This window comes from Chenopodium album, chromosome 19 (assembly GCF_948465745.1).
Source record: "Chenopodium album chromosome 19, dcCheAlbu1.1, whole genome shotgun sequence".
In the NCBI taxonomy this organism is placed as follows: Eukaryota; Viridiplantae; Streptophyta; class Magnoliopsida; order Caryophyllales; family Amaranthaceae; genus Chenopodium; species Chenopodium album.
Genome location: NC_137852.1, coordinates 39,548,683 through 39,561,622, shown reverse-complemented (window position 1 = coordinate 39,561,622; position 12,940 = coordinate 39,548,683). Strand labels below are relative to the sequence as shown.

The window sequence follows — 12,940 nt, the reverse complement described above, 5'->3', positions numbered from 1 at the left end:
AATGACAACTATTAACCTTGTTACCATAAACTTGTTGAGAAAAAGGGTATTATATTTTTTAGGAAAAATTGTAAAAAAACAACCTTTTATAACACCTTTTTTGTGAAAAAACTCCTTATAAAAAATTTCTTGTAAAAGCACACCTAAAACCATTTTTTTTTTTTTTTTTTTTTTTTTTTTTTTGCGAAGTAACACCTTTACCGGTTTCCGGTGTTTGACTCAGTTTCCCGGCGTTGACTTTGCACGTGTGGGTCACGTGATCTTCTTCCTTTAATTTTTTTTTCTCTTTTCCCTCACCGTCACCACCTCACCGCCGCCACCTCACCACCACCACTAATTCACTACTACTCTCACCAACACCATTTCACCCAATAAGTTTAATTTGCTCCCATGAAAATTCCACCCCTTTTCATTCAGCCCTATCCACCCAAAAACCCCACTTCACCTCTTCATCCCCTTCTTTCATTGAAGCCAAATAGAGAAAGCACATACAAAAAAAAAAAAAAAAAAAAAGAATTAAAGACCACATTGGTGTTCATTAATTGTCCTCTCGAAATTACTCCTAATTTCATCATTTGTGGGAAAAAACGAAGAACCCTAATTTTCAATTACAAACCCTAATTTATGAAAATACGAAAAAACCCAACATAATTTACAAGAAATTCAGTAATTATAACAACTTACCCTACTCGAAATTAGGTTAATTGCAACAGTTCATGCTTAAAAATGGAGATTTCTTCATCAATGGTGAATAATTGGGACTTTGTTGGAGAAGAGGGAGGAGAGAGGAAGTTAAATTGGAGATATTGAGGGTAAATTGGGAAAAGGGGGAAGTCACCGGAACACGTGCTTCTCACGTGCAAGTCAATGCCTGAAAACCAAGTCAAAGGACTATAATGTTTGACTATAATGTTTGCTGGCATACAAATTTGAACATTAAGTATAATTTTCCATTCGAAAAAATATTGAAATTTCTTTTTAGAATTCTAGATTATATCCAACAACATGAACAATTTATTGTTGGACTTAATGATTTTGATGATGACACAACCTCACTTACTTACATACTAATAAAGGCTTGATTGTTTAAGTGTGTGATCAGTGCAAAGACTAGGAGAATTGAGTGTCGAAGCAAAGATACCATGAGGAACAGGAAGGCCAGAAACAAAGTTATCCAAAAAGAAGAGTTCCCTCACAGGAACTGGCGCTTCAGAAATGAAGACTTGAGAAGAGAAGGTTCCCTCAGGGAACAGAAGCTTCAGAGAAGAAGCATCATCAGAGAAGAGAAGTTCCTTCCAAGGAACAGAAGCCTCGGAGTAGAAGCTTCGTCAGAGAAACATGAAGACTAAATATTTTACATATTTTAGGATTTATGTAAGTATAAGAAAGTTAGTTACACTCGAAAATTCAGTATGGAATTGGTCTTAGGATAGAATATTGTGCATGCTTAATTTTAGGAAAACTGTTGCAATTTAAATTCTATCTTTTTCTTAAATTAAAAAGATTTTATTTTCTTTTCTTTTTCTGATTTTCGGAAAATACTTTAACAAAATAAAATCTTCACGTTTTCCAAAACTTACGCTCTACTCTCCCATGATCTTAAACAGTCATGGTCTTGCACATTGAGGAGTTCATGGTTCCTTAATTTTAGGGACATGAACTTGTTAGTGGGTATGAGTAATGGCGTGATGGAATTACTGCACAATTGAGTTTTTCCAAACGTGTTTTATGAACTATAAATAACTCTTGATTTCAGTTGGAAAAATTAACCCTTGCTCACATAAGTTTTAATCTTTTATTCGAGTTAAGAGTCCAATTCCATACAAGTCCGTTTGAGTGTTCTTAATGTTCTTATACTAGAGTTAATTTCTTTCTTTTGAGTTGTAATTTGGGGAATGGGGAAGTTTGAGTGAACTTCTGTATTGTGAGAAAGAGAAGTGAGAAAGAGAAGAGAAAGAGAAGAGAAAGAGCAGAGAGAAGTGAGAAGAGAGAAAGAGAAGAGAAGGAGTAACAAGTTGGGTGACTTGTTCCTCGGGGCTTCAAGTTTGTTGAGGAACTTGAAGTAAGAGTCTTTAGTTTGTAATAGGATTTTCTGCCCTATTCTAGTGAAGATTCTTTTCCTAAAATCCCAAGTGGTCGTGGTTTTTCTCCTTGATTAGGGCCAAGGAGTTTTCCACGTAAAAATCTCTCTTGCACTTTTGTTCCTTCATTTTATCTTTCTGTTCCTTTAGCTTACTTAGTTTTAATTCCGCAAAAAGTTTAGCTAATTTCTCATACTACAATTCAACCCCCCCTTCTTGTAGTATTCATTGAAACAACATTTATCAAAGAGATAGTAAAACCTTTTTTCATTATTTTATTTTAATGATTAGGAAAACTGTGTAATATATTCGCATAATACATTTTGTAAATAAAAAACATGGAAAGAGTAATCTGTATTAATATTACTATAAGAAAAATACTTAAATACCGAAAAGGAGTTTATCAAAGGTATGTATCAACAATGAAACAATACATACAAATTACGGAGTAATATATAGGTTCAACACGTATCTTAGTAGTAAATAATACACTTTAATAAAGATTGAGAATTAAACATAAATCTCTTTCTCTCTTCTCTAGAAAAGAATTATACTTAAGTGGAGATGCCTTGAACAATTTGCTTGAATAGGTCTTTGGCCATGACTCTGTAGGCGTGTTGAGTCATGTGAACTCCATCCCAGCTCACTAGTTTAGAGGGATCGCGACAAACTGGTACTCCATTGTTTCCACACATTCGAGTAAGGTTAAAGTTATACTCGTTGTCACCAATTCCACAACATGTCTTTTGTACATCATTCTTTTCAAACCCTGCATATATCGATACATGTATTAGTACTTACTCCAAACAAAAGAATATAATCAAATACTTCGTATTAAAAATCGATAAAAACTAACCATGTGAAGCAGCATTTTGAATGAGTCCCTTCAATGCGTTGAAATAATCAGCATACACGATTGCAACGTTTGGATACTGTCCTTGAAGCTCCTTTAGAACTTCTTGTAATCGATCATTTTGAAACGTTGCGAATTCGTTCAAACCCTTTAAACAATGGAGTTCATCATACATATTCGAGTCATTCACCTTGAAAGTGCTTAGATAAATTGGCATACAACCAATTGCAAAGTTGCCAGGAACTACAACTTTAGTGGCACCAAGATTAATAACATCCTGCATTATTATGTATGTAATTAGTAATCCATAATTATTTTATGAACAATCTAAAAACTGTAATTAATAATACGTTAGAAAAACAAACCTTCACAGAGTTAATAATGGCTTGAATTACTTGATCCACCATTTGTTGCACTTCTTCCATTGTTTTTCTTCCAAAAAAAGCGTAGTTAAAGTCGTTCCCTCCGGTTTCAATGATAAACAATGCGTTTGCAAGTTTAGTCTTACAATCTGCATACACATATATGAATAAGAATGATAAGTAACTATAATCTTGATCGTTAATAAAATCCTTCATGATCATTAAAACATAATGATAGTCATATTTCAAACAACTAATATAAATTTTCATTAATATATAATACTAAAATTTATTTGATAGTTTCATGAGAATTTATATTTAAACAAGTCCAATAATATTTTGCGTGATATATATCATCTTTTTTTTTTTTTTTTTGATGTAATAAATCATCTTTTTTGTATTAGTACAATAATTTAATTAGTATAGAATAAGATGGGAAGTATAAGTACCTTTTGGGTCGTTAGGGCAGAGTGATTGAAGGTGAGACCTAAACCAACCAAGTTGAACGGATAATGAACTTTGGGTGACCGGCGATGTAATATTTTTAGCAGCTAAGGTTGAAGAGTCTAGAGCCGTTGAACCCGCGACAGCAAAGTTCACACCATGAGCGAAGTTGCCAGCTTCATTAAGATACGCATCAAGAAAGGGTAACTTGAAGTATTTGGCTGCAAGTTATACAACACAACAAAATTAGTTACTAGGGTTATATACATATATTATACTGACTTATACCAAAAAAAAAAAAAAAAGAAAAGAAAGAAAGTACTAGGGTTACATAAATTAGTTGACTAGTTATACAAGTCCATACTACGTTGCACCAAAAAAAAAAAGTCCATTCTACAGAGTACTTAATTATGTATAATTGTAATAGTTTTTTTAGCACCGGTTTTAAATTAGTGATTTAAATCATACAAAACTGACGATACTTTAAAAGTATACTTCGTACAAAATAAAACTAATTCAACAACAATTCTTTATATACGTTATTAGTTTAACCTATGATCAAAGAATACAAAATATAAAACAAATAGTGCAAAAATCGTTGCAAATATTTTGAAATAATGGAGAACAAAATAAAGCGAATATATATAAATTTTATAAAATTAACAATTCAACATAAAGATGATTAATTAGAAAGTCTAACAAGCAAGTGATACATACCAATAAAATCGATCATAAGAAGACCATTGGAGCAACGACCGGTTGGCTTATGGAAGAAAGTTTGTCCATAAGGAAGTCTTGCAAAGGTTGTATGTTCTCCAATGGGAGATTCACGTACTAGGTTACCGGTATCAGATATCGAATCACTAAACTGATAGATCACATCTACTTTCGGTATTTGTTGAGGGAGTGCATTGAGGCGAGGAAGGGAAGAACAAAGAGCAAGAACAACAAAGAGTACTAATTTCATGGAAGCCATAGTTTTCTTGCTTCTACGTACTTTTTTTTTTTGGTTGTGTTGTGAATGGAATAGAGAGGGGAAGTGAATATGAATTTATAGGCTTAGTGATCTAGTCGGTTTTTTGGTTTAGGCGGCTTAACTTTCTAAGAAGATTAAGTTCTACTAGGAATAAAATTTCCTAAATTAACGTGTTGTACTAATTCTTAGATTATCCGGAGTAACTAATAGGATTGAGGTTGTACTAATTAACTTGCATAAAAAATTATTGCTAATAATCAGCTATTGTATATAATTCGTAGGATATTAGGATTAATGTTTCCTAAATTAACAAATTGTACTAATTTTTTAGATGATACGGAGTAGCTAATTAGGATTATAAGGTTTTACTAGTACAGTTAACTTGCATCATAAGCAAAACTATTGCTAATTTGCTTTTGTATATAATTCGCATGATATTAGGATTAATGTTTCCTAAAATTGTTCTACTCCGTAATAACTCTAGTTTTACTAGATTTAATTTAATAAACCCATATATTCAAAAAATAATAATAATATTGCTAATTTTGATTTTTAACACCACAAAAAAACGAAAAAAAATGGTTTTTAACACTACAAAAAAAAAAAAAAAAAAAAACTTTTATTTTAACACCACAAAATTTTACAAAAATTGGATTGTACCACCACTTAACTCATTTAGGGATGAAAACCGTTAGTGGGGCCACAATGCCTACGTGTCAGCATATTATTGGTCTAATATAATAAAAAAAATAAATAAAAAAAAGAAAACCATAAAACTACCCCAGCCACCCCACCTCCGGTAGGCTGCCGCCGCAATTAACTCACTTCGGCAGCCCCGTTCCCAGCCCCAGACCACCGGTAAATCCCCTCCCTCCTTTAATTCCCTACCCCAAAATCGATAAACCCTCCCAAAGACCACCTTGAACGGCTGCCATTTTTCAAACACCATGAAATTGGCGATCGAAAACGGCCGCCAGTGGTCGAATTTGGCCGATTAAGGGCCTGTTCATATTTACTTAATTTCAGTTCAGCTCTTAATTTCCCTCTCACATAAAATATTCATTTCAGCTTAATTCAGTTCAGTTCAGTTCAGTTCAGTTCAGTTCCAATCAGTTCAGTTCAGTTCAGTTCCAATCAGTTCAGTTCAGCTCCAATCAGTTCAGTTCAGTTCAGTTCAGCTCAGTTCAGTAAATATGAACAGGCCCTAAGGGATGAAATGGTCGGTTAAGGGCCGAAATTGGCCGATTTTCGCTCGTAAGTGGCCATTTAAGGGCTGTTTTTTGGTTGTTTGAAATTCAAAAGACCTTAGATTGTGGCCGTTGGGGGTGTGATTGTCGATTTTGGGGTGGGGGAAAGGGAAGGAGAGGCTTTTCCGGTGGCTTTGGACTGAGAAAGAGAGGGGAATAGTGAGGCGGAGGTGGCGCCGCGCTTCCGACGGTTGGGCTGGGGTGGTTGGGTTAGTTTAGGGTTTTTGTTTTTTTTTTGTTTTTTTTTCTTTTTTTTTCATAAACTAATAATATGTCGACACGTGGCACAATTGGACCCCACTTAACGGAATTTTGGATGGTAGCCGTTAAGTGGTGGTAAAATCCAATTTTTGTGAAATTTTGTGGTGTTAAAATAAAAGTTTTTTTTTTTTTTTTTGTAGTGTTAAAAACCATTTTTTCGATTTTTTGTGGTGTTAAAAATCAAAATTTCCTAATAATAAACCCAAATTTGAAAAAAATTTAAATTATACAAACCAACTTAAAAATAGAATGGATCGATTAATTTAGGTCCAGTCTCCAGTCCATAATATAAGAAAACATTCACTCCGGTTTTTCTATCAAGTCCGGAATAAGTACTTAAATCCAAATTGGAGACCTGAAATTATGAAGTTAAACTATGAAAGTATGAAGTTAAACTATGAAAGTATGAAGTACTAGTCATTTAGTTAATGAACTTAGTCTAAGGGTCTATAATTGACTGAATTGAGCTGAAATGAATTGAACTGAATATTTTACTCCCTCCGTGTTTTAATAAGTGTTACACTTATCAAATTTGGCGGTGTTTTAATTATACTTTCTTTTTTTGGCAAAAAGCTACATTAAAATATTATATCTCTCTCCTCTCATGGTCCCCATCCAAACCCATTACTATTTTTTTTATTATATATTTCCTCTTACATTCATTACTTTTAAATAGACTATTTACCCGACTATATTTCTTTTACAATTTTTTAATACTCCAACTACCCCACTTAGGCACTTAGCTCTTACTTTATTTATGTCAATTAAATTGCCTAAAACTATATGCCGGTCAAACTGTAACAATAAAAAAAATCACGGAGGGAGTATGAGAGAAGGAAATCAAGAATTGAACTGAAAATAATATGAAGAGAACATGCACTAAGGGCCTGTTCTCATTGACTGAACTCAGTTGAACTGAACTGAACTAAACTTAGCTGAACTGAACTGAACTGAACTCAGCTGAACTGAACTGAACTGAAATGAATATTTTATAAGAGAAGGAAATTAGGAGCTGAACTGAACTGAATTGAGCTGAACTGAACTGAACTCAACTGAATTTCAACGTAAGAGAACAGGCCCTAAGTCCCAACGAATTTTTGATTGTTTAGCTGCAAGATGCAAGCATGAAACATGTGAATTTGGTGCTGGTGATATGAAGTACATAAACAACACAGTATTTGATGCATTCTACTTAGATAGTTGCATTGTAGATTTTACTTTTTTTTTTTTTTTTGAAACCTCACTTTTATTTTTTATTATTATGATTATTATTATTATTTTTTTTTTTTTTTTTGACAACAGCGAAACAATTTTTTATGAATGATCATAACCTAAAATACAATTGTGTTCAAAAAATCGATATTCGGACATGCATATATATATATATATATATATATATATATATATATATATATATATATATATATATCATTAATCCTATATATCATATACTTCCTAGTTTCTATAATATGTCTTAAATTTATAATGAAATTTTATAATTTATTAGAACATTAACTTAAATACAATTTTTGTTCAAAAATCAGAAAGCAATACTTTAGGAATGTAATTTTTTCTTTATTCAAAAAAAAAAAAAAAAGGAATGTATTTTTCTTGTAAAGAGAATAACGAACCTTGTCAATAAAAAATAATACTACGTACAACGTACTGGCAGTAGGTGATTTTTATTGATACGAGACATACTAGGCGACTAGGCTCACTCTTGATCATTAATTCATTAAGTTTTACACCCTAGTTGTTCAATATTTGTTGTCCATTCTCCTTGTTTAAGAGTTCGTGATAAAACATACTCTATAATCCCATAAAAAAAATGTACTCCTTAGTCCTTACGAAACTAATGACAACTATGAACGTTGTTACCATAAACTTGTTGAGAAAAAGAGGTATTATATGTTTTATTGTTTTTTATAATGTGTTTCTTCTTGTGCTTCCTTAAACTACATTTTTTTTTTTTTTCTTTTTGAACATTAATGTATTACAACTTTTCCATTCGAAAAAATATTGAAATTTCTTTTTAGAATTCTAGATTTGTATCCAACAACATGAACAATTTACCAAAGAAATAGTAAAACCTTTTCTCATTATTTTATTTTAATGATTAGGGAAACTGTGTAATATACCCGCATAATACATTTTGTAAATAAAAAATATGGAAAAAAATTACATGTAATCTGTATTAATATTATTATAAGAAGAATACCTAAATATCGAAAAGGAGTTTATCAAAGGTATGTATCAAACAATGAAACAATACATTAAAATTAATACATAGCTTCAACATGTATCTTAGTAGTAAATAATACACTTTAATAAAGATTAAGAATTAAACTTAAGTCTCTTTCTCTCTTCTCTAAAAAAGAATTAAGCTTAAGTGGAGATGCCTTCAACAATTTGCTTGAATAGGTCTTTGGCCATGACTCTGTAGGCGTGCTGAGTCATATGAACTCCATCCCAACTCACTAGCTTAGAGGGATCGCGACAAACTGGTACTCCATTGTTTCCACACATCCGAGTAAGGTTAAAGTTATACTCGTTGTCACCAATTCCACAACATGTCTTTTGTACATCATTCTCTTCAAATCCTGCATTTATCGATAAGTACATGTATTAGTACTTATTCTAAGCAAAAGAATATAATCAAATACTTCGTATTAAAAATTGACAAAAACTAACCATGTGAAGCAGCATTTTGAATGAGTCCCTTCAATGCGTTGAAGTAATCAGCATAGACAATTGCAACGTTTGGATACTGTCCTTGAAGCTCCTTAAGAGCTACTTGTAATCGATCGTTTTGAAACGTTGCGAATCCGTTCAAACCCTTTAAACAATGGAGTTCATCATACATATTTGAGTCATTGGCCTTGAAAGTGCTGAGATAAATAGGCATACAACCAATTGCAAAGTTGCCGGGAACTACAACTTTAGTGGCACCAAGATTAATAACATCCTGCGTTATTATATATGTAACAATTGTATGTAATTAGTAATTCATAATTATTTTATGAACAATTTAAAAAATCTAATTAATAATACGTTAGAAAAACAAACCTTTACAGCATTAGTAATGGCTTGAATCACTTGATCCACCATTTGTTGCACTTCTTCCATTGTTTTTCTTCCAAAAAAGGCGTAGTTAAAGTCGTTCCCTCCAGTTTCAATGATAAACAACGCGTTTGCAAGTTTAGTCTTACAATCTGCAAACATACATAAGAATAAGAATAATAAGTAACTATAATCTTAATCGTTAATTTCCTTCAAAATAATTAAAATACTATGCTAGCCATATTTCAAACAACTACTATAAAAATATTATGATGGTAGTCACTAGTGTACAATACTAAAATTTATTTAAAAGTTTGATGAAAATTTACATTAGAACATGTCCAATAATATTTTACGTGACATTATCTATTATTTAATAGTTTGATGAGAATTTACATTAGAACAATTTAGTCCAATAATATTGTACGTGATATTATCTATTTTATATTAATACAAATAATGTAATGTGAACACCTTTTTTTTTTTTTTTGAATAGAAAAAAAAAAAAAAAAAGTTGTTCACATTACATTATTTGTATTAATAAAAAACAGAGAAATTATTATAGAATGGGATGGCAAGTATAATTACCTTTTGGGTCGTTAGGGCAGAGTGATTGAAGGTGAGATCTAAACCAACCAAGCTGAACAGATAATGAACTTTGGGTGACCGGCGATGTAATGTTTTTGGCAGCTAAGGTTGAAGAGTCAAGAGCCGTCGAACCCGCGACAGCAAAGTTCACCCCATGAGCGAAGTTACCAGCTTCGTTAAGATACGCATCAAGAAAGGGTAACTTGAAGTATTTGGCTGCAAGTTATACAACAGAAAGTATTTAGTTACTAGGTTACAATGTTAAATACATATATTAACATACTAACTTATACAACACAAAAAATTTAATTACTAGTGTTACATAATTTAATTTACTAGTTCGTCAAGAAGTTATAATAGTCCATACTACTTAATTATGTACATAAATTAACTTACTTTCTCTGTTTTAGTGGTTTAATTATACAAAAATAATGATATTTTAGATTATTTACAATAAAACTAATTCAACAACAATTCTTTGAACACTTTATTAATTAGAATAAGAATAAACAGTGCAAAAATTTGCAACTAATTTGAAATAGTAGAGAAATAAATAAGCGGGTATATATTGAACATATGAAGATTAACTATTTCATAAAGATAATAAAAAAAATCTAACAAAGTGACACATACCAATAAAATCGATCATAAGAAGACCATTGGAGCAACGACCAGTAGGCTTATGGAAGAAAGTCTGTCCATAAGGAAGTCTTGCAAAGGTTGTATGTTCTCCGATGGGGGATTCACGTATTAGGTTACCGGTGTCGGATATCGAATCACCAAACTGATAAATCGCATCTACTTTCGGTATTTGTTGAGGGAGCGCATTGAGGCGAGGAAGGGAAGAACAAAGAGCAAGAACAACGAAGAATACTAGTTTCATGCTAGCCATGGTTTCTTGTTTCTACGTAATTTTTTTTTTTTTTTTTTTTTTTTTTTTTTTTTTTTTTTTTTTGTTTTGGGTTGTGTTGTGAATAATGGAATAGAGAGGGGAAGTGTATGAATTTATAGGATTAATGATCTAGTCGGTTATTTGGTTAAGGCGGCTTAACTTTCTAAGAAGATTAAGTTTTACTAGGATTACAATTTCCTAAATTAACTTGTTGTACTTCTTAGATTATCCGGAGTATTGGAGTAACTAATTAGGATTAAGGTTTTACTTATTAACTAAATTGCATCAGAAGAAAAGCCATTGCTAATTTGCTACTGTATATACTTCGTAGGATATTAGGATTAATGTTTCCTAAATTAACATTGTTCTAATACCATAGATTGTACGTAGTAAGCAGACACTAGTAACTAATTAGGACTAAGGTTTTTTTTTTTTAATTAACTTGCATCATAAGGAAGCCATTGCTAATTTGCTATTGTATATACTTTGTAGGATATTAGGATTAATGTTTCCTAAATTAATGTATTGCACTTTTCTAAAATATGAATTAGTCATCTTATGGAGAATGAATGAAGTATTTAAAAGAAAAAATTGGTTCTAATGGATGAATTCATTGAATTGTGTCTCAAATTATGTCTAAATGAAATAAGTCGAGTTTTGAGTTGTTAATGGTTCAAGTGCAACTACAGACGATTTTGCAGTTACGGAGTATCAAATACCAAGTCCGCGGGTTTGTAAAGGCTTAATTTAGCTGGTAATAGATTGGGTTATTAGTATCTTAGATTAGTAAGTTATATAAAATGTCCGGTTAACTTTTGTCGATTTTGTGTCAATTAACCCAGTCGAGACTACATGTTCCTAATCAAGAGTTTAATTTGGCCAAATTCCAACTTATAATCAATTTATTAGATGTCTGTATATCCTAATTTAGTCTTACCTTACTTTTGAAGTTATGGGGCATTAAATTAGGTCACAAGCTAGTATGCGTTTAAAATAAAGATAAAATCAAGGTTTAGGGGCCTGTTCTCATTGAGCTGAACTGAGCTAAACTGAAATAAATATTTTATAAGAGAAGGAAATTAGGAGCTGAGCTGAACTTAACTGAACTGAGTTGAGCTGAACTAAATTTCAACGTAAGAGAACATGGCCTTAATTTGTGTGAAACTTGATACTTAAATATTCCCTCACAATGGCCGTATATGCACGTTTGTCCACGTATTATTTTAACCAATAATAATTTTTAATTGTATATTAGCCAAAAAAAGAAAAATAATAATAATAATAATAATAATAATAATAGTAATAATAATAATAATAATAAATAAATAAATAAATAACAATTTGATATTTATAAACTACTTATTGAGACGAATCAAATAAACTTAACATGATTATTATATGTTGTACTACGTAGTAAACCCTATACGAGTAAACCCTATCTCTTCTTAGATATCTAAATCCTTTACCTTGAGAGGCTGGTAGTTAGAGATCTAGGTTTTAAATGTACAAATGTTACTACAAAGATAAATTGCCCCCAACTTTTCTGAACCTAACCCCATTAAAATGTTTTTGCAGAGTAAAAAATGTTTTGATTTTTGATTTATTTTTTCTTTTAATATTATCAACGACATATGTTTGACTAATTACTACTGTAAGAGCTTGTTTGATTTACCTTATTTTTGCTTATCTGAATTGATTTAATTTGATTTGATCTGGTTTGATATGATCTAATTGTCTATTTTGACCAAACTTTAACCTTAAGTGTAAGATAACTATAAGAAAAAAAATATAACAAGTGGGGTCTTATTATAATCGTAATAATGTATATTTATTAATATGTAATTTTAATAAATTTTTTTCATAACGAAATTAAAGATATTTAGCGATTAGAAACTACACATAAAACAATGATCTTATCTGAACTTTTTTTTTGTAATCTAATCTGAACTTTTTTCTGAAATAAGTAAAAATTAGTTAAACTAAACAAGGCCCAAGTCTTGTGTGTGGTCTCATTTTTTTACTTAACTACAATAATCATTATTTGTGAATATGAGTACTTCAATTAATCAGGTAGGTAACCTTAATATGCTCATAAGAATAACCCCAATTAATTATACAAGTAACAATTAATTAAAATAGTTCGACGATTAAATGAGTAATTTTTTGCTTGTTGATA

The 12,940-nt window shown here is 31.1% G+C and overlaps 2 protein-coding genes across 2 annotated transcripts; both read right to left on the bottom strand.

The window, feature by feature from the left end:
* Positions 1 to 2,635: 2,635 nt before the first annotated feature.
* On the bottom strand, positions 2,636 to 4,716 carry LOC145594353 (acetylajmalan esterase-like). The gene is made up of 5 exons (XM_081650681.1): positions 4,458 to 4,716; positions 3,746 to 3,961; positions 3,300 to 3,445; positions 2,938 to 3,211; positions 2,636 to 2,850 (listed from the first exon to the last, which is right to left on the bottom strand). The coding sequence occupies exons 1-5, from the start codon at positions 4,714 to 4,716 to the stop codon at positions 2,636 to 2,638; spliced, it is 1,110 nt and encodes a 369-aa protein (XP_081506807.1).
* Positions 4,717 to 8,609: 3,893 nt separating this feature from the next.
* On the bottom strand, positions 8,610 to 10,977 carry LOC145594352 (acetylajmalan esterase-like). The gene is made up of 5 exons (XM_081650680.1): positions 10,506 to 10,977; positions 9,873 to 10,088; positions 9,291 to 9,436; positions 8,916 to 9,189; positions 8,610 to 8,824 (listed from the first exon to the last, which is right to left on the bottom strand). The coding sequence occupies exons 1-5, from the start codon at positions 10,762 to 10,764 to the stop codon at positions 8,610 to 8,612; spliced, it is 1,110 nt and encodes a 369-aa protein (XP_081506806.1). The 5' UTR covers positions 10,765 to 10,977.
* Positions 10,978 to 12,940: the final 1,963 nt, after the last annotated feature.

What these genes read in the sequence shown, in the direction of transcription:
- LOC145594352 (XM_081650680.1), bottom strand. Translation starts at nt 10,764, where the DNA reads ATGGCTAGCATGAAACTAGTATTCTTCGTTGTTCTTGCTCTTTGTTCT. An exon ending in CTGCCCTAACGACCCAAAAG is followed by an intron (nt 9,437 to 9,872) that starts GTAATTATACTT and finishes GTATGTTTGCAG; the next exon opens with ATTGTAAGACTAAACTTGCA. An exon ending in CCATTACTAATGCTGTAAAG is followed by an intron (nt 9,190 to 9,290) that starts GTTTGTTTTTCT and finishes ATAATAACGCAG; the next exon opens with GATGTTATTAATCTTGGTGC.
- LOC145594353 (XM_081650681.1), bottom strand. Translation starts at nt 4,716, where the DNA reads ATGGCTTCCATGAAATTAGTACTCTTTGTTGTTCTTGCTCTTTGTTCT. An exon ending in CCATTATTAACTCTGTGAAG is followed by an intron (nt 3,212 to 3,299) that starts GTTTGTTTTTCT and finishes ATAATAATGCAG; the next exon opens with GATGTTATTAATCTTGGTGC. An exon ending in TCAAAATGCTGCTTCACATG is followed by an intron (nt 2,851 to 2,937) that starts GTTAGTTTTTAT and finishes CGATATATGCAG; the next exon opens with GGTTTGAAAAGAATGATGTA.